The sequence below is a fragment of the Sycon ciliatum genome, chromosome 7, assembly GCF_964019385.1.
Source record: "Sycon ciliatum chromosome 7, ocSycCili1.1, whole genome shotgun sequence".
NCBI lineage: Eukaryota > Metazoa > Porifera > Calcarea > Leucosolenida > Sycettidae > Sycon > Sycon ciliatum.
Genome location: NC_088649.1, coordinates 6,713,347 through 6,733,742, shown reverse-complemented (window position 1 = coordinate 6,733,742; position 20,396 = coordinate 6,713,347). Strand labels below are relative to the sequence as shown.

Here is a 20,396-nt window from a genome sequence, read left to right as displayed (position 1 = left end):
GGAATTTTGAGTTTTTCCGGCCTGTAAAGCCTGTCAGTGAGGCGCAAGAACTTTTAAATTATGTCAAGAGGGCCAGCATAGTGGCAGGAGTGTGTGGTGCAAATTTCACTCAAATCCATCGAGAGACACCAAAGTTACAGTCAATTGAATGCCATATGAAATTTAGGACCAGCCTGCTACCTTAAGCCCTCCCCGCTGGATTAAGGAAAATGTCCTCCTTGTGATCATGGCTCAGTGTGAATATTTAACAGGCACTTTTAGTTAGCTTGTAGTTGTACACTGTAGTAAATGGTTCACCGTTTCTAGTATTACCATGTTGTGCCATTATGTGGCCTGGGCACCGACGGCTCAAAGGGCTCACAATACCAACATTATTTTGTGTCAAAAGGACGGCAATGCTAAGGCCTAACAAAATGCAATGGCAAAACATGTACACACTATCGCAGACTGAAGAGCATAATATTATGTACTCTGCTATTCCATTGTCCTTACAGACTGGAATGAGTGCAGCGATGCGTATAATCCTCCATGTCACTCAACAGCCAGCGGCGATGGTCACACCCAGCAGTGCAAGAACGTGTTTGGATCATACGAGTGTACCTGTAAGAGAGGCTATAACCGTGCCCATGGAATATGCCAAGGTAATCACTCCACGTCAAACAACTCATTTCTTTTCGCTATACTCAAGTGGTTGGGGTTGGTATACATTGTATTCTATTTTATCACATGACACGCGATTGTTGCCCGTACTCCAGCGAATCAGCACCTTTCGCGCCGCGGGCAATAATATGCGATATTGCCCGCAAAAAATAGTTTATTTGCCCCCAAAAAAATAGTTTATTTCAGTGATCGCGTGACTAGATTACGCGTATACGACGACTCTGTAGACTGTACGACTCTACGACGAGTCGCAGTGTAGCATTGAGACGAAGATGGAATTCTTTTTGGAGATGGACGTCCCGGCAATGGACATGGCCTCGGACGTCTGCCGTGTGGTGCTTGCAGGGATCATTTGTTCCGTCATGTTGGCAGCCTGACCGTCGGTAAGCTTGTGGGTAAGATTCAGTTCTGCTCGATGTGGTACTGTGATCACAAACAATTATTTGAAATAACACAAAATAATAATTCAACTCAGCATCGTGCGTTTCAGATCCTCGCAAAGTCACTGCTTGTGTGTGGTCTTCATGTGCCACCCAGAACTTTTACCCGGCTCATCTGTCCTCTGCCTTCACCTTTGCTTGAACAACGAACACAACAATTCAGGAATGTTTTGCAATGAAAAATACAGCTATCTGGAGCTGAAGAAAGAAGAAAAATTGTCCTCAGAATTACACGCCAGGGAGTCGTCAAATACTTGCAGGTCTGTATTTGACAACTTCCTGATACACATGTAAACATGAAGAGACTCTTTGTGGTAACACTCTTCAAGTGGTAATTTTTCAACTGAAATTATGATTCTGCTGTGTTCTATTGTGGTTGCCATTTCTATTGCTATGACGATGCCGCGCCGGCACTTTTTTCTGTCGCCGTCTTTCAGTACTGTATACTCTCTGATGGCCTGTAGCAGACTTTTTGTTTGGGTGTAGGAGAAATATCTTCATTTTTCCTGTTTTGATAATGATAGCACATCAATATACATTGTGGTCATAATGTGTTGGCATTTGGGCTAGTTTCAACAGCAGCCCAATGGTCTGCTCTGTGGGCCATGTGATAAATTTGTTATCGCATGCTTGCTGCGGGCCTTATGGCATATTATTGCCATAAGGCCCGCAGCAACCATGCGATAACATATGCCGTACTCACTTCGCCAGAATGTACAAGCGTTGCTGCCTTCTTGCCTGGACAAATGAATTGTTCAACTCTCACCATATGACGAAGAATGATGCTTTTTACACTGGTCCTTAAAGCTAAACCCCAATCCTCCCAAGGACGAACGTAGCCCACCATCAAGCGCTAGTGTCGCCCTCATCTTGCATGTTCCTTTTTTTTTTTTTATTCCAGCCTGGCTCTTCTTCGGCACCCGGCAGTCCTGTGCAATGAGTATCCTTGCTTAGACTGTATGGCATTGAGTTAAAGACTACAAGATGAGGCAAAGAAAACTTTTGGTCACAGTCAAGTTCCAGTTCAATGTGTTTTCAAAATTCCAGCATGGTCAATCTTCGGCACCTCACGGACCGTACTGTGGAATAATAATATATACATGTATGCTTGGACTGTATGCGTACCGTGATGTTGTCAGACGAAGATGAATGCAGACACGTGCCGGATGTGTGCAACGCGGACGGTTTGTCCAACGGTAGTGTGATGTGTGCGAACACGGATGGATCGTATCGATGTCGGTGCGCTGCTGGGTTCGAGGTCAACGGCAGATCATGCAACGGTGAGTCTTGGGGACCGGCGGATTATGCTCGAAAAGGTGGCAGATTCTGCTCGAAAAGCAGTGAAATTGGCAGAACCATACAAACCTTATGGCGAGCAGTTCGTCGAATTCTGCTCCATTTCTTTATCCACATACCAAACATGCATGAAACTTACCAGAAAAGTACGGAATTCTGCCAATTTTTCTGCCGGCATAATCCGCCGGTGCCTACTGAGTCCTCTTTTTCTGTAAATTTAGAAAACTGGATACTTCTTCACTCTATCAAGCACATCTTGTATACTTGCCATTGCTTCACGTGGTATGTTGAAGGTGCATTCCTAATGTTACAGGAAAGGTAGTTTGAACATGTTATGCATGCAGGGTGTATAACTAACACATTACCTACTTTGTTTTTGCTTCTAATTACAACTCTCGTACAGACGTGGATGAATGTTCACGTGGTACACATCGATGTGCTCCTGGAGGATACTGTGTCAATGTACCCGGACTGTACGGGTGCAACTGCCCCACTGGCTATACTGGAATATTCTGTGATTCAGGTGAGGTGCCTGCAAGCTGTACATGGCCATACGTGTGCTAGGGTGAGGTGCCTGCAAGCTGTACATGGCCATACGTGTGCTAGGGTGAGGTGCCTGCAAGCTGTACATGGCCATACGTGTGCTAGGGTGAGGTGCCTGCAAGCTGTACATGGCCATACGTGTGCTAGGGTGTGGTCTGCTCTTGGACAGTGCATTCTACTAGAATGGTGGATACAACATTGTACAGGGGGTTAGCGCATTGCTGATCTATTTGTGAAATTTCCCGGGCATATACCGGTATGAGTCTTGAGAGAGGACTAGTTGTATACTCGTGCTGTTTCGTTCGCATCTCGTCCAATCCGTTTAGATGGCCCAGTTCATGTGTGGTGCATTTTCCAAAACCTGATTTAATCCGCACAAATTATCCTATCGTGCAGAGCTGTACATCCAAAACCTTAACAATATCGAATTATATTGTACAAGTAGGGTTTGCGATGACCCGATTCTGAGTGGTGGCATTGGATTTTGTGAGCAGGATGAAGTGGGTACAGTAGAGTCGTACTACCATCACCCTTAGAAACACTAGTCTAACCGTGGCCAAAAATAGGGTTTTGAAGCACACACAATGTGGTGGGGATATTTGCCCGTGGCTACCGCCATTGGACTGGCATCGGGCAACGTTCGGATGACCGGGAGTAGATGAAGATTCCTTGCATGACACAGTAGAGAGAAGCAATAATCATCAGACAAAAATGGCAACTTTGTCCGGTATACCCTATCCTCGGGCATGTACATACAAGTATCCCTTCACTGTGCATAGTTCGAAACTCCCTCCCCCCCCCCCCCCCCCACACACACACAATGGTTGCCTCTTTGCTTTGTGAAACCACAACCATTCAACGCGGTGAACCCCTCGGTAGGCGATTTGCCTTTGGGTCATCCTAATAAAGTTATTAGAAAGGGTTTGCTCCCCACACCGGAGCTCGCGCTATTCTGCCGACTTTACTTGACACTTGACTGACTCACGACTGCCATCCAGAGCACACGAGAAGTCCATCGAACCTTCGACTCGGCAAACCTGCAAGAAAGCACCACTCCTTGCTCAATACACAGTGTTTCGACTCAAGCTCAACTGATGAGGGGTGAATTCCCCGAAACACTGTGTATTGAGCAGGGAGTGGTGCTTTCTTGCAGGTTTGCCGAGTCGAAGGTTCGATGGACTTCTTGTGTGCTCTGGATGGCAGTCGTGAGTCAGTCAAGTGTCAAGTAAAGTCGGCGGAATAGCGCGAGCTCCGGTGTGGGGAGCAAACCCTTTCTTACAAATCATGGCCGAAGTCGCAACCACTACTTCGTAAAGTTATTAGACGCACTCAAACAGTATACGGTTCAAGGTATAAAGCAAACTTTTGCAAGCATTGAATCATACCTGAAAATAACGGACTGTACTTTGCCATTTTAAACCTTTGCCTGATGCATTTTCGTGTTGAAGATCCTGAAATCGTCAACGACCTTGACCTGATCTCATCTGTCGATCGATGCTGTGATTACCTTGTGCCCAGGTACACGTCGAAAGTTCCCTAGCGGTACGGAGAAGCTGAATATGGGCTCCTTGACCACCGCAGCAATTGAACAATTCCCTACAAGTTCAACCTCGCCTCGCTCCGCAGTGGACCCTGAAGAGCATCCTTCAGTTCTTGGCCAGGCGGCTATCATTGGCATTTCAGCGTCTGCTTCAGCCGCTCTGGTTACATCTGTTGTTGCTTTGTTGCTTTGGAGATGCAGACTTTCAACGAAGCGTCCTGGGTCGATTGGCGATAACAAACGGCAACCCAGCCGCCACCAGGCAGAGGGGGCCGTCACGTGCGAAACAGTCGCGGGTGAGGCACTGAACCAGGCGGGTGTACAAATCAGGTTGGAAGGTTCCAATGAGTCTCCCATTCCCATGTACGAGAGCGTCGCCTACATCACTGCAATGGAGACATCGTGTCACCTCACCAAAAACGATGGGTACGATATGGCGTCACGCACATTACCCGGGATAGTTTGTCAGTGTAAAAGCCAGTATAATCGATAGCAACCATTATCTCATTGGAAACTACGCTTTATTTAGCTTTCGCATCTCGCCCTAAGACCAGTCGGACTGAACTATTTTTCCACACCTCAAAACACTTCGTTCCAGCGTCCATACTATCCGCATTACAGGCTTCCAGATCCCATTTAATTTCACTATGGATTGCGTAGAGTCCTAAAAAAGGCCCGTTTTGCTTCCCGGCTAGGCGTGCTCTCGTGTTCTATAAATCTATAATACTAACTCTTTGTCTCCACCACTATACATATTGCCTGTGTTTGAGCTTCATCGTACAAGCCCATGGGCCTATAAGTCATACCAAGAGTCCATAAATTATGGACTCTTGGTCTACGTGATTGAGATTTGGTGCAGGTTGAAGTATACACGGTTGCTGAAGGCTGGTCTAAATGGTTTCCACCAGGGACATAGCATAATATTCCAATAAATTTATACCAGCCTGCAACTTTAGGAATAGGAACTTCTGTGGTTTTCTTTTTCATGCCGTTCATAAATCGCTTCGAATTCTGACTCCTGGTTTCGGTCAATTTCCCGTTGTTTCCTTGCTTGGCTAACTGTTCACAAGAAGTCGCCAATGAAGTCGGAAGGCCCAGTCGGGTGGTCTAGATACTGCTCAGGGATGTGCATGTGGCTGGTCCCCCTTCTGGAGGGGTGCACAGCCGTATACAATGCATGTGTAGGATGGCTGGTGCATGTCATTCATGGTGGACTCATAACGTGCATTCTGAACGTAGGTCAACATTTTAGAGGGGGGGGGGGGGGGTGTACTCACTCGGGTTTTGTTCCCTAGTACATGTACAGAGTAAATATTTGATACAAGTATGTATTTTACTACTCCCTAGTTACAAGCAAGGATATAATGCAGTTTGACATTGGCAAGATACATTGCTAGGCCCCAGCGGCAGATGCTAGCTTAATGTTGCCAAGATGCTTTTTGGGATGCTAGCTGACAACTCAGAAAGATGCTAGTTTGGATGCTAGACAACACGAATTATGCTACCTATTAATGGTAATGGTGAAACATTTGGGTTGAAAACGGTGTTCCGTGCTATTTATGAATTCTCACAAAGCAGGTATGTAAAAAGAGTTTTTAAAGGTGCGATGTTGGCATTATTATTATTTTAACTGGTTTTGAGGGAAAGAGACAAACGGGAAAAGTCTGAAGAAAAAATTGACTGTCACCACCAGGACACGAACCAGGGACCCTCGCTTGTAGCCAGCGATGCTCTAACCACTGAGCTATGGTGTAGTCGTTTTTTCTTCTTATTATTTTGTTAGGGATTTCCATTTTTGGTAAGCAGAACTGGCGATGCGGGATGAACCGAACGCTCGGTTAAGGTGCCAAAGTCGACGCTCATCAGACCCCAGAAAAGGCATCATGTTGCTATGGAAATATTTGCAATACAAAAGAGCAAATACCAAGAAGTACCAATGGCAATGTGGGTCTTGGTCACAACTAGGTAATGCAAACAAATTGAATGTAGTGCATGCAATTATCAATGTGGTAGTACCGTAATACTAGTTTCATAGTGTAATCTAGACCGAATTCCACATCCAGAATGCCAAAATTGGCTAAAATGTATCGGATGCCGGTAAAAACTGCTGTTTATGCTAGCATCGTGTGGAGTCACAAAAAGGCCCTTTTATGCTACTTTGGGTGCTAGCATTTGCCGCTGGGGCCTATACATTGCCACTGTGCCAGTGGGCATGATTGTGGCACAATCTTCTCTCTGTACATGTACACTACATGACCACTACAATAATAATATTATTATATTCTACCTATACATTAGAACGGGCCCATGCGCACACGCTGATTAGTATCAGTAGTCAGCCTCCAATGCTGCAGTGAGACCGTGGCTGCCCAGCGTATCGGTCATTTGAGAGTCTAACCTGCCCGGAGATATGCGAGATTTGAGTTGTGATCCGAGACGCTCTGTGTAACGCAAACCGTCTACAACTAACTTACTTGTGTGCTCAGAAGGGCTGGACAGTTGCGTGGCACATTTGCTTAGCAGACGAAGAGGCTAACGTTTAATACATGTGAACGTAGTCTACTTCCGACAGACACACCCAACACTGCAACAGACCTATGCAGCTACATCCATGTAATAATAGTAGACCACGCGAGTCTAGTACGGCTACATGTTATGTGCATCCTATACCGTTTGTTACGACTTGCTAGGCTTCATCACTCCGAGTTCCAGGCTGGAAAATCTTCTAGAAGGCTAGTAGATGGCGTCTACATGACTGTACTAGTTCAGTAGTTGAATGACTGTGGGCCACCACCGTGCCTCAATTCTTCCCTTTGCGAGTCTGCTGCCCACTAGTGCACGCTCCGACGGAGAACAGGGTGGCTGACGTGTTAGTTTGCTTACATTATTAATTTGCCTATGTGTTCCATCATGTGAGCTAGGCACACACTGCAGTTGTGAAGCCCTTGTGAGGTAAGGCCAGTCCACGACAATGCAACATTTAGGCTCAGAAAAGGATAAGAAAACTTGTAAACACTGAGTTGGTTCAACATCCTACATCATGTTCTGAAGGCTAGTGCCCTTCTGCGCAAAATTGGCCTGCCTTCGTGTTTACGTTGCAGCAATGAAGATGTTCACAGCCAAACTGCATGTACAAACGGCAATATACATTGGCTTGATATTGGCCATCGGATGTATGCAACACACCAGTGGAAATAGATGTCTGTCCGCCGGTTACACTAACTTTACCACCAGCTTTGATCGGAGAACTCAGACAAGCCGATATGTGTTCTCCTCCGGGACGAGGCAGTCTTCGCCACGGGACGTCATCAGTGCGAATGCTACCGGTTCCAGCGTAGACTTTGACTTCCCGCCTGGTTGTCTTATGACGTTTGACAGCATCAGCTTCACATCGAACGGATCATGCTTCTACCAAGTGCTGTATTCCTCTGTGCAGTCAAGCGGCAGAAGCAACAGCCAGAATATTCCGTTCTCAGTGAACAGCGATGCAGATCCCAACGGTCAGAAGGTATTGAAGTTCGTAGCCATGTCAGATGTATCTGGAAGTACCGTCACGTTTAGTGCCATGCAACGATTGCATACTGGCGGCGTTCACCCCTGCTTTATCCTGGTCAATGCTGCTGGTCAGCCATATGTTTCCTTGTCAGCTGAAGGTGAGATGGAAAGTCTGCACCGTCAGTCTCATGTATGTAAAACATTCACTCGCCTGGTCCATTTTTATCATTTTTTAAAGTTGGGAACGTGAACTTTAGTGAAAAAGTACGAAATTCACTATGTGAACGAAAATGGGAGACACTTCACCTTCTTTTCTCCAACATAGTGAAAAAGAACGACAAAGAATAGAATCCTGAGTGTAAAACTATGATTCACGGACGTAGGCCATTTACCGTGCTTAGCCTTACATCATTGTCCCACCTGGGCACCGACGGCTTGAAGGAGATCATGGTGCCAACATAATTAATAATTTACCATCACTGTAACCAGATACTATTATACAGTCAGAAAGTGCAGCAACTAGGCACAAAACTGACAGGGTACTGAGACATTCGAGTTGCGTCCGAGTTGGAAGGCTGTTGGTTAGCGCTACGGAGATGTGTTGAAGCTAGGTGTCAGGACGTCGAATAATTAACTTATGTTGACGGTCAAAAGGACGGCAATGTAATGCAATGCGAACAATGTACACATTATCGCAGAAGAGCACATTGTATTCTGCTGATAATGTTGTCCTTACAGATTGGAATGAGTGCAGTGATACGTACAATCCTCCATGTTACCATGGTTACTCAACAGCCAGCGGCGGTAGTCACACACAGACACAGTACTGCAAGAACATGTTTGGATCATACGAGTGTACCTGTAAGAGAGGCTATACCCGAGACCATGGAATATGCCAAGGTAATCACTCCACCTCAAACAACTCATTTCTTTTCGCTATACTCAAGTGGTTGGGGTTGGTAAATTGTTTTATTTTACTTCACCAGAATGAACCGGCATTGCTGCCGCCTTCTTGCCTGAACAAGTGGATTGTCCGAGCTCTCACAAAATGACGAAGGATGATGCTTTTTACACTGGTACATAAAGCTAAAATCCAATCCTCCCGAGGACGAACGTTGTCCACCTGCACGCGCCTGAGTGCGACCCTTATCTTACAACCTCAATTTAAAAGGTGCTTTTATAATTCCAGCCTGGCTCTTCTTCGGCACCCGGCAGTCCTGTGCAATGAGTACCCTTGCTTAGACTGTATGGCATTGAGTTAAAGACTACAAGATGAGGCAAAGAAAACTTTTGGTCACAGTCAAGTTCCAGTTCAATGTGTTTTCAAAATTCCAGCATGGTTAATCTTCGGCACCTCACCGTACTGTGGAATAATAGATACAAGTCATGTGTACTTGGATTGTATGGCTGTGGTGTTGTCAGACGAAGATGAATGCAGACACGTGCCGGATGTGTGCAACGCGGACGGTTTGTCCAACGGTAGTGTGGTGTGCGCGAACACGGATGGATCATATCGATGTATGTGCGCTGCTGGGTTCGAGGTCAACAGCAGATCATGCCAGGGTGAGTCGAGTCTTTTTCTGTAATTTGGAAAGTTGGATACTTCTTCACTCCATCAAATGAAGCCTAGGTGGAAAAGTTGAATCAAGTACATCTTGAATACTTGCCATTGCTTCACGTGCTACGTTGAACACGCGTTCCTATTGTTACAGGAAAGGCAGTTTGAACATGATATGCATGCAGGATGTATAACTTTGTTTTTTTCTTCCAATGACAACTCCCGTACAGACGTGGATGAATGTTCGCGTGGTACACATCGATGTGCTCCTGGAGGATACTGTGTCAACACACCTGGTCTGTACGCATGCGACTGCCTCCCTGGTTACACTGGAATATACTGTGACTCGTACTATACCGGTGAGATGCCTGCAAGCTGTGCATAGCCATACATACGCTAGGGTGTGGTCTGCTCTTGGCACGATATTTAATTGTACATGTACTTGACTCATCCTTTCCACCCTGAGCTTCATTGGCTGGAAGTATCCCATTTTCCAAATTACTGAAAGAGAGGACTCACCCTGGCATGATCTGCCTTTGACATCGAACCCAGCAGCGCACAGACATCGATATGATCCATCCGTGTTCACACACCACGCTGCCGTTAGACACATTATCGATGTCGGAGTCAGACCCCGTCACCACGTCCACGATTCATGCCTGCGATGCTGCAACGCTGCTTTGCATGTCATGATTGGAAGCTGTGGCCTTAGTTAAAATATAAAAAAAAATTAAAAAAAATAAAAAGTCCGCTGCTGGGTTCGAAGTCAATGGCAGATCATGCCAGGGTGAGTCTTCTTTTTCTGTAATCCTAGCTGACATGGTTGTCAGCTAGGATTCTGCCGGCAGAAAAATTGGCACAATTCGGTACTTTTGCTGGTATGTTTCATGCATGTTTGGTATGTGGATAAAGAAATGGAGCAGAATTCGAGGAATTGCCCGCCATAAGGTTTGTATGGTTCTGCGAATTTCACTGCTTTTCGAGCAGAATCTGCCACCTTTTCGAGCAGAATCCGCCGGTCCCTAGCTGAAATGGTTGTCAGCTAGGATGGTGACCATGGAAGCAAAGTATAGCACAGGGGCGAGGACAGAGCTGGTCAATAGCCCTTGGCGGATAACTTAAAACAATTGGCAGAATTTGGTACCTGCTTGGTATGTTTCTTGCCTGTTTTATAGGCACTAAGTGCCTGCTAGAATGTTGACTACGCTTCACCAATGTGAAGCTGGATCCTTTTGTTTCGATTGGGCCTAAGCCCTTCCGTACCATTACTTTTCAAGTCGAATACATGTACAATGGTGATTACCGATAACACCGCAGAAAATATGTCCATACATCCGAAACAATAATTACGGCTTCTGTGCTTCGTGTGCTGATTTGTTTCCCTCCAAAAAAGAATCTATTGAATTCCTTTGTCTTCCTGAACTCTGAAGTAGTGGTTGCGACTTCGGCGATGATTTGTAAGAAAGGTTTGCTCCCCACACCGGAGCTCGCGCTATTCCGCCGACTTTACTTGACACTTGACTGACTCACGACTGCCATCCAGAGCACACGAGAAGTCCATCGAACCTTCGACTCGGCAAACCTGCAAGAAAGCACCACTCCTTGCTCAATACACAGTGTTTCGACTCAAGCTCAACTGATGAGGGGTGAATTCCCCGAAACACTGTGTATTGAGCAGGGAGTGGTGCTTTCTTGCAGGTTTGCCGAGTCGAAGGTTCGATGGACTTCTCGTGTGCTCTGGATGGCAGTCGTGAGTCAGTCAAGTGTCAAGTAAAGTCGGCGGAATAGCGCGAGCTCCGGTGTGGGGAGCAAACCCTTTCTTACAAATCATCGCGGAAGTCGCAACCACTACTTCGTAAAGTTATTAGACGCACTCAAACAGTATACGGTTCAAGGTATAAAGCAAACTTTTGCAAGCATTGAATCATACCTGAAAATAACGGACTGTACTTTGCCATTTTAAACCTTTGCCTGATGCATTTTCGTGTTGAAGATCCGGAAATCGTCAACGACCTTGACCTGATCTCATCTGTCGATCGATGCTGTGATTACCTTGTGCCCAGGTACACGTCGAAAGTTCCCTAGCGGTACGGAGAAGCTGAATATGGGCTCCTTGACCACCGCAGCAATTGAAAATTTCCCTACAAGTTCAACCTCCCCTCGCTCCGCAGTGGACCCTGAAGAGCATCCTTCAGTTCTTGGCCAGGCGGCTATCATTGGCATTTCAGCGTCTGCTTCGGCCGCTCTGGTTACATCTGTTGTTGCTTTGTTGCTTTGGAGATGCAGATTTTCAACGAAGCGTCCTGGGTCGGTTGGCGATAACAAACGGCAACCCAGCCGCCACCAGGCAGAGGGGGCCGTCACGTGCGAAACAGTCGCGGGTGAGGCACTGAACCAGGCGGGTGTACAAATCAGGTTGGAAGGTTCCAATGAGTCTCCCGTTCCCATGTACGAGAGCGTCGCCTACATCACTGCAATGGAGACATCGTGTCACCTCACCAAAAACGATGCGTACGATATGGCGTCACGCACATTACCCGGGATAGTTTGTCAGTGTGAAAGCCAGTATAATCGATAGCAACCATTATCTTATTGGAAACTACGCTTTATTTAGCTTTCGCATCTCGCCTAAGACCAGTCGGACTGAACCATTTTTCCACACCTCAAAACACTTCGTTCCAGCGTCCATACTATCCGCATTCCAGGCTTCCAGATCCCATTAAATTTCACTATGGATTGCGTAGAGTCCTAAAAAAGGCCCGTTTTGCTTCCGGGCTAGACGTGCTCTCGTGCTCTATAAGTCTATAATACTAACTCTTTGTCTCCACCACTATACATAACGTTATTACCTGTGTTTGAGCTTCATCGTACAAGCCCATGGGCCTAAGTCATACCAAGAGTCCATAAATTATGGACTCTTGGTCTTCGTGATTGAGATTTGGTGCAGGTTGAAGTATACACGGTTTCTGAAGGCTGGTCTAAATGGTTTCCACCAGGGACATAGCATAATATTCCAAGTACACCAGCCTGCAACTTTAGGAATAGGAACTTCTGTGGTTTTCTTTTTCATGCCGTTCATAAATCGCTTCGAATTCTGACTCCTGGTTTCGGTCAATTTCCCATTGTTTCCTTTCTTGGCTAACTGTTCACAAGAAGTCGCCAATGGAGTCGGAAGGCCCAATCGGGTGGTCTAGATACTGCTCAGGGATGCACATGTGGCTGGTCCCCCTTCTCGAGGGGTGCACGGCCGCATGCACAATGCATGTGTAGGATGGCTGGTGCATGTCATTCATGGTGGACTCATAACGTGCATTCTGAACGTAGGTCAACATTTTAGGGGGGGGGGGGGGGTACTCACTCGGGTTTTGTTCCCTAGTACATGTACAGAGTATATATTTGATACAAGTACGTATTTTACTACTCCCTAGCGACAAGCAAGGATTATGCAGTTTGACATTGGCAAGATACATTGCCACTGTGCCAGTGGGCATGATTGTGGCACAATCTTCTCTCTGTACATTGTACACTACATGACCACTACAATAATTATATTCTACCTATACATTAGAAGGGGCCCATGCGCACACGCTGATTAGTATCAGTAGTCAGCCTCCAATGCTGCAGTGAGACGGTGGCTGCCCAGCGTATCGGTCATTTGAGAGTCTAACCTGCCCGGAGATATGCGAGATTTGAGTTGTGATCCGAGACGCTCTGTGTAACGCAAACCGTCTACAACTAACTTACTTGTGTGCTCAGAAGGGCTGGACAGTTGCGTGGCACATTTGCTTAGCAGACGAAGAGGCTAACGTTTCTACATGTGGATGTAGTCTGCTTCCGACAGACACACCCAACACTGCAACAGACCTATGCAGCTACATCCATGTAATAATAGTAGACCACGTGAGTCTAGTACGGCTACATGTTATGTGCATCCTATACCGTTTGTTACGACTTGCTAGGCTTCATCACTCCGAGTTCCAGGCTGGAAAATCTTCTAGAAGGCTAGTAGATGGCGTCTACATGTACTAGTTCAGTAGTTGAATGACTGTGGGCCACCACCGTGCCTCAATTCTTCCCTTTGCGAGTCTGCTGCCCACTAGTGCACGCTCCGACGGAGAACAGGGTGGCTGACGTGTTAGTTTGCTGTCATTATTAATTTGCCTATGTGTTCCATCATGTGAGCTAGGCACGCACTGCAGTTGTGAAGCCCTTGTGAGGTAAGGCCAGTCCACGACAATGCAACATTTAGGCTCAGAAAAGGATAAGAAAACTTTGTAAACACTGAGTTGGTTCAACATCCTACATCATGTTCTGAAGGCTAGTGCCCTTCTGCGCAAGATCGGCCTGCGTTCGTGTTTACGTTGCAGCAATGAAGATGTTCACAATCAAACTACATGTACAAACAGCAATATACATTGGTTTGATATTGGCCATCCTGTGTATGCAACACACCAGTGGAAATAGATGTCTTCCAGCAGGTCACACTAACTTTACCACCAGCTTTGATCGGAGAACTCAGACGAGCCGATATGTGTTCTCCTCCGGGACGGGGCAGTCTTCGCCACGGGACGTCATCAGTGCGAATGCTACCGGTTCCAGCGTAGACTTTGACTTCCCGCCTGGTTGTCTTATGACGTTTGACAGCATCAGCTTCACATCGAACGGATCATGCTTCTACCAAGTGCTGTATTCCTCTGTGCAGTCGAGCGGCAGAAGCAACAGCCAGAATATTCCGTTCTCACTGAAGAGCGATGCAGATCCCAACGGTCAGAAGGTATTGAAGTTCGTAGCCATATCAGATATATCTGGAAGTACCGTCACGTTTAGTGCCATGCAACGATTGCATCCTGGCGGCGTTCTCTCCCCCTGCATTATCCTGGTCAATGCTGCTGGTCAGCCATATGTTTCCTTGTCAGCTGAAGGTAAGATGGAAAGTCTGCACCGTCAGTCTCATGTATGTAAAACATTCACTCGCCTGGTCAATTTTTATCATTTTAAAAGTTGGGAACGTGAACTTTAGTAAAAAAAGTACGAAATGCACTATGTGAACGAAAATAGGAGACACTTCACCTTCTTTTCTCCAACATAGTGAAAAAGAACGACAAAGAATAGAATCCTGAGTGTAAAACTATGATTCATGGACGTAGGCCATTTACCGTGTTTAGCCTTACATCATTGTTCCACCTGGGCACCGACGGCTTGAAGGAGATCAACGGCACAAAACTGACAGGGTACTGAGACATTCGAGTTGCTTCCGAGTTGAAAGGCTGTTGGTTAGCGCTACGGAGATGTGTTGAAGCTAGGTGTCAGGACGTCGAATAATTAATTTATGTTGACAGTCAAAAGGACGGCAATGTAATGCAATGTGAACAATGTACACATTATCGCAGAAGAGCACATTTTACTCTGCTGATAATGTTGTCCTTACAGATTGGAATGAGTGCAGTGATACGTACAATCCTCCATGTTACCATGGTTACTCAACAGCCAGCGGCGGTAGTCACACACAGCACTGCAAGAACGTGTTTGGATCATACGAGTGTACCTGTAAGAGAGGCTATACCCGAGACCATGGAATATGCCAAGGTAATCACTCCACGTCAAACAACTCATTTCTTTTCGCTATACTCAAGTGGTTGGGGTTGGTATTTTTTTTATTTTACTTCACCAGAATGAACCGGCATTGCTGCCGCCTTCTTGCCTGGACAAGTGGATTGTCCAAGCTCTCACAAAATGACGAAGAATACTGCTTTTTACACTGGTACATAAAGCTCAACCCCAATCCTCCCAAGGGTGAACGTTGTCCACCTGCATGCGCCTGTGTGTGACCCTTACCTTACATCCTCATTAATTTTTAGAAAGTGCCTTTATAATTCCAGCCTGGCTCTTCTTCGGCACCCGGCAGTCCTGTGCAATGAATATCCTTGCTTAGACTGTATGGCATTGACTAAAAGACTACAAGCTGAGGCGAAGAAAACTTTTGGTCACAGTCAAGTAACCAGTTCAATGTGTTTTCACAATTCCAGCATGGTTAATCTTCGGCACCTCACGGACCGTACTGTGGAATAATAGATACAAGTCATGTGTACTTGAATTGTATGACTGTGATGTTGTCAGACGAAGATGAATGCAGACACGTGCCGGATGTGTGCAACGCGGACGGTTTGTCCAACGGTAGTGTGGTATGCGCGAACACGGATGGATCATATCGATGTCTGTGCGCTGCTGGCTTCGAGGTCAACAGCAGATCATGCCAGGGTGAGTCGAGTCTTTTTCTGTAATTTGGAAAATTGGATACTTCTTCACTCCATCAAATGAAGCCTAGGTGGAAAAGTTGAATCAAGTACATCTTGAATACTTGCCATTGCTTCACGTGCTACGTTGAAGACGCGTTCCTATTGTTACAGGAAAGGCATTTTGAACATGATATGCATGCAGGATGTATAACTTTGTTTTTTTCTTCCAATGACAACTCCCGTACAGACGTGGATGAATGTTCGCGTGGTACACATCGATGTGCTCCTGGAGGATACTGTGTCAACACACCTGGTCTGTACGTGTGCGACTGCGTCACAGGTTATACTGGACTATACTGTGACTCATACTATACCGGTGAGATGCCTGCTAGCTGTGCATAGCCATACATACGCTAGGGTGTGGTCTGCTCTTGGCACAATATTTAACTGGACTTGACTCATCCTTTCCACCCTGAGCTTCATTGGCTGGAAGTATCCCATTTTCCAAATTACTGAAAGAGAGGACTCACCCTGGCATAATCTGCCTTTGACATCGAACCCAGCAGCGCACAGACATCGATATGATCCATCCGTGTTCACACACACACCACGCTGCCGTTAGACACATTATCGATGTCGGAGTCCGCTGCTGGGTTCGAAGTCAATGGCAGATCATGCCAGGGTGAGTCTTCTTTTCTGTAATCCTAGCTGACATGGTTGTCAGCTAGGATTCTGCCGGCAGAAAAAATTGGCACAATTCGGTACTTTTGCTGGTATGTTTCATGCATGTTTGGTATGTGGATAAAGAAATGGAGCAGAATTCGAGGAATTGCCCGGCATAAGGTTTGTATGGTTTCGCGAATTTCACTGCTTTTCGAGCAGAATCTGCCACCTTTTCGAGCAGAATCCGCCGGTCCCTAGCTGAAATGGTTGTCAGCTAGGATGGTGACCATGGAAACAAAGTATAGCACAGGGGCGAGGACAGAGCTGGTCAATAGCCCTTGGCGGATAACTTAAAACAATTGGCAGAATTTGGTACTTGCTTGGTATGTTTCTTGCCTGTTTTATAGGCAGTAAGTGCCTGCTAGAATGTTGACTACGCTTCACCAATGTGAAGCTGGATCCTTTTGTTTCGACTGGGCCTAAGCCCTTCCGTACCATTACTTTTCAAGTCGAATACATGTACAATGGTGATTAACACTGCAGAAAATATGTCCATACATCCGAAACAATAATTTTGGCTTCTGTGCTTCGTGTGCTGATTTGTTTCTTCCAAAAAATAATCTATTGAATTCCTTTGTCTTCCTGAACTCTGTGCAGGTCAAATTTCAAACGATACACTGGCAGGCGCGAGCAGCACCGAAATCCTCCCCACCATGCCCAACACTAACAATAATGGGCACAGTGTCACAAACAGGACAACGGGTGTTGCGTCGCTCACTGGCACTGTCTCGGCCAGCCGACCAGACGGCAGTAGTCCACGCTCTACAGTCCTGGTTTCCATGGTGATCTCGCTGTCCGTACTCGTGCTGATGTTGGCAGTGGCAGTGCTCTTTCTCTGGAGAAGATCACGTGACAATGCGTTGCCATGCCAGCAAGAAGATGGCGTCGAGTCGAGAACCCGTGCGTTCAAATCGGCATTCCGGAAGAGCTCGTCCACCAGTCACAATCAGAATAGCGAGCTTCACGGAGAGTACGAGGACCCCAATGCCCATCCTTTCCTGTCGACTCGCTCAGCCAGAGCAAGTCTTCCCAGCGTCCCCAGTTGTCCACACATCAGTAGCAGTGTGGGATGCTGTTCTGATCATCATGCAATGCCAAGCATGGCGTATGCTCTACCTGCCGATAACATCGCTGCGTCTCAACCTCTACCGCTAGTGCGACACGGCTCAGCACGGCACAAGGCGTCAACTCTGCCAAGCTTGCCTCACAGGGTTACCCGTGTGAAGAGCGCACCTACCGCTGTGATTCACCCGTGCAGCGATGGAACATGTAGATCGCAGCCAATATCATCCTGCGTCAGCCATACATGCCAGGAATATGCCAACGCACACACCTATTCTCTAGCCACACAAGGCATGCAGCCTGCCCAACAACAACAACAACAACAACAACAACAACAACAACAACAACAACAACAACAACAACAACAACAACAACAACAACAACAACAACAACAACAACAACAACAACAACAACAACAACAACAACAACAACAACAACAACAACAACAACAACAACAACAACAACAACAACAACAACAACAACAACAACAACAACAACAACAGCAACAACAACAACAACAACAACAACAACAGCAACAACAACAACAACAACAACAACAACAACAACAACAACAACAACAACAACAACAACAACAACAACAACCCAATGGTGACGTACAGGAGGAGCCGGCAGGTACCAATGTTATGGACCACTGCATGAAGAGTGTTTAGCCCAAGTTTGGTGATTCGCCGCTCCAGTATGCTACCAGCACCAAGCGAAACCCAGAGTGACTGTTCAGATATCTGCACTGCTGCCGTGTCCCTGTTGTGGGCCTACAGTAAGAGAGATTGTGCATGGACAGACTGTGACTGCACCGATACCTGTATAGAGAACAGAAGATGGAGAGGCTTTTCCTTCGTAGGACTACCTACCATTCATGCCGTGCTTGACAGACATGGACAATCGTAATACTGTAGTAGAAAGAAAGCCAGTGTGGCGATGTTCTATCACTTGTCAGCTGCAGCACACACAGTCCTCCATACGTGACCTCCGCACCTATAACTGATCACACACAAAAACGGTACAAAGAAGTTTAAAAAAAGAGATGGTTGCAATTCTGAGTTTCTTGCTACTTGCTCACATACTTTGCCGGCCTTGATCTTTCCACCTACCGCCTCCAACCTTTTAGCACCAATGCCGGTATACGAATTCACCCAGATAAATCTAGCCCTGGTGACTGTGCTCCTCAGAATTATCCGTTGTCTTGTGATTGCCCAAACTCATGCGACCAACACAGCTGGTACCTGGTGTACAGCACATTGGATGTGCGGTGAGGCATACTCCCCAAAGACAACATTCAACACATCAACATGAAAATCGACGGACCGAGTACAGCCATTTGAACTTTGAAGCTTGTCTTGTTTTGTTTTCTAGTGGATACCCCTCACTCTGTATTAAATAGGCCTTTTCCAAATCGGCCGGCCAAAATTTTGCCGAAAACAGTGGTTTTGAAGAAGTCACCGATCTTTTCGCCGAATATACAATTTACATGTACGCACTGAATTCGCCGAAAATCGATGGTTTGGTGCCTCAACAGCATCCAGATTTCTGTAACCAGTATACATTGTACAGCGGCAGCGAAAGGGGACTGCAACTTTAGGCAGTTCCGAAATCTGTCAGCAGGAAAAGACGCCGAATTCAATGGCTGTCAAGAAATCGCCGATAATTGCCACGAATTTACAAACTTGGCACTGAATTCGACGAAAATCGATGTTTTATGCCTCTGCAGCTTGCATGTAAATGTACTTGTGTACTGCGAGCGGTGATTTCAAGTACTGTTTTGAGCCGAATTCTGACTTTGGGGCTGATAATATTTATGGCCGAATTTGGGCATTCTCTTTGCCCGCTCGAAAAGCCGATTTAAATAGGCGAAGAAATCGGGCCGATTTGGGAGATGCCTACTCTGTACCATCATGCACCGTTCTTCCTTTCTTTTTTTCGTAATGGTACACACTAGGCAAACTATTAGCACATTGTTTGTTTAGCTTTATTTTACTTCACCATAAGCACAGGCAAAATCTGCCTTCTCGCTGGGCGTATTGCCACAGTTCTCGCAAAATGATGATCACATTGCTTCCCCTCGCGCAGTACTGGCAATTTCACTTTTACACAGACTGCGGAGCTCCAGAGGGTAGTGGGACATTTACCAGTGCGTGCAATGTAATCCCATTTCGGATCATTGAGTAATTTAGTAGCCCCTACTTTTTTTTTACTGTGTGGCCTACACATGGTAAAGAACTGGATTCACTGGGGACTTGCGTTGTGGTGTGTGTGTGTGTGGGGGTAGGCCTTGACGGATTATGCTAGCATAATATTTCGCATGATTCCTACCAAAATCGAATAATCGCATAATTCGAGGCAAATTGCATACGAATCGCATAAATTGGAATAATCCGCCTGTTCGCATCAAATTCCATGCAGTTGTACATGTTCTACAAGTACAGGTACAAGTACAAGTAGATGCACCAGGAAGTCGTAGGTTTACGACTCCCTTGATAACAATCACATGTCCAGTCCACTACAATCAGTGACGGTCGTAGCTAGGTCGGACGGTGCGTTGACCCCGTTGAACTTTTGCTGCTACAGTGCGACGCCCTCTACAAAACATTCCCCTGTTATTTTTCACAGAACCATTATACATTAGCAGCATACATGTATGTGAGCATAATGCGGCATAATTTGATAACTTTTAGCATAAAAATAGCATAATTCTGCAATTTTTTCAGCAATGCGAAACGCATAATTTCACGAAAATATTAGCATAATCCGTCAAGGCCTAGTGGGGGGGGGGGGGGGGGGGTATGAAAAGCCAGCAGAAGCCACTAGTAGCAGTATGAGAGCAT

At 46.2% G+C, this 20,396-nt stretch overlaps 2 protein-coding genes and 1 long non-coding RNA gene across 4 annotated transcripts; all 3 read left to right on the top strand.

Moving 5' to 3' along the window:
- Positions 1 to 2,800: 2,800 nt before the first annotated feature.
- Positions 2,801 to 5,511, top strand: LOC135820842 (uncharacterized). The gene is made up of 2 exons (XR_010554215.1): positions 2,801 to 2,919; positions 4,458 to 5,511. It is a non-coding gene; the product is annotated as an uncharacterized LOC135820842 (long non-coding RNA).
- Positions 5,512 to 7,397: 1,886 nt separating this feature from the next.
- LOC135820841 (uncharacterized) lies at positions 7,398 to 12,365 on the top strand. Of its 2 annotated transcripts, XM_065333882.1 has the most exons (5): positions 7,398 to 8,132; positions 8,713 to 8,874; positions 9,397 to 9,537; positions 9,763 to 9,891; positions 11,596 to 12,365. In XM_065333882.1, exons 1-5 carry the CDS (start codon positions 7,583 to 7,585, stop codon positions 12,108 to 12,110), a joined length of 1,497 nt encoding a protein of 498 aa, XP_065189954.1. In that variant the 5' UTR covers positions 7,398 to 7,582; the 3' UTR covers positions 12,111 to 12,365. The 2 variants fall into 2 exon arrangements, with proteins under 2 accessions (XP_065189954.1, XP_065189955.1); XM_065333883.1 differs by lacking the exon at positions 8,713 to 8,874.
- Positions 12,366 to 13,901: 1,536 nt separating this feature from the next.
- On the top strand, positions 13,902 to 19,789 carry LOC135821557 (uncharacterized). The gene is made up of 5 exons (XM_065334555.1): positions 13,902 to 14,454; positions 14,963 to 15,118; positions 15,650 to 15,790; positions 16,016 to 16,144; positions 17,089 to 19,789. Exons 1-5 carry the CDS (start codon positions 13,902 to 13,904, stop codon positions 18,222 to 18,224), a joined length of 2,115 nt encoding a protein of 704 aa, XP_065190627.1. The 3' UTR covers positions 18,225 to 19,789.
- The last annotated feature ends 607 nt before the right edge of the window (positions 19,790 to 20,396 follow it).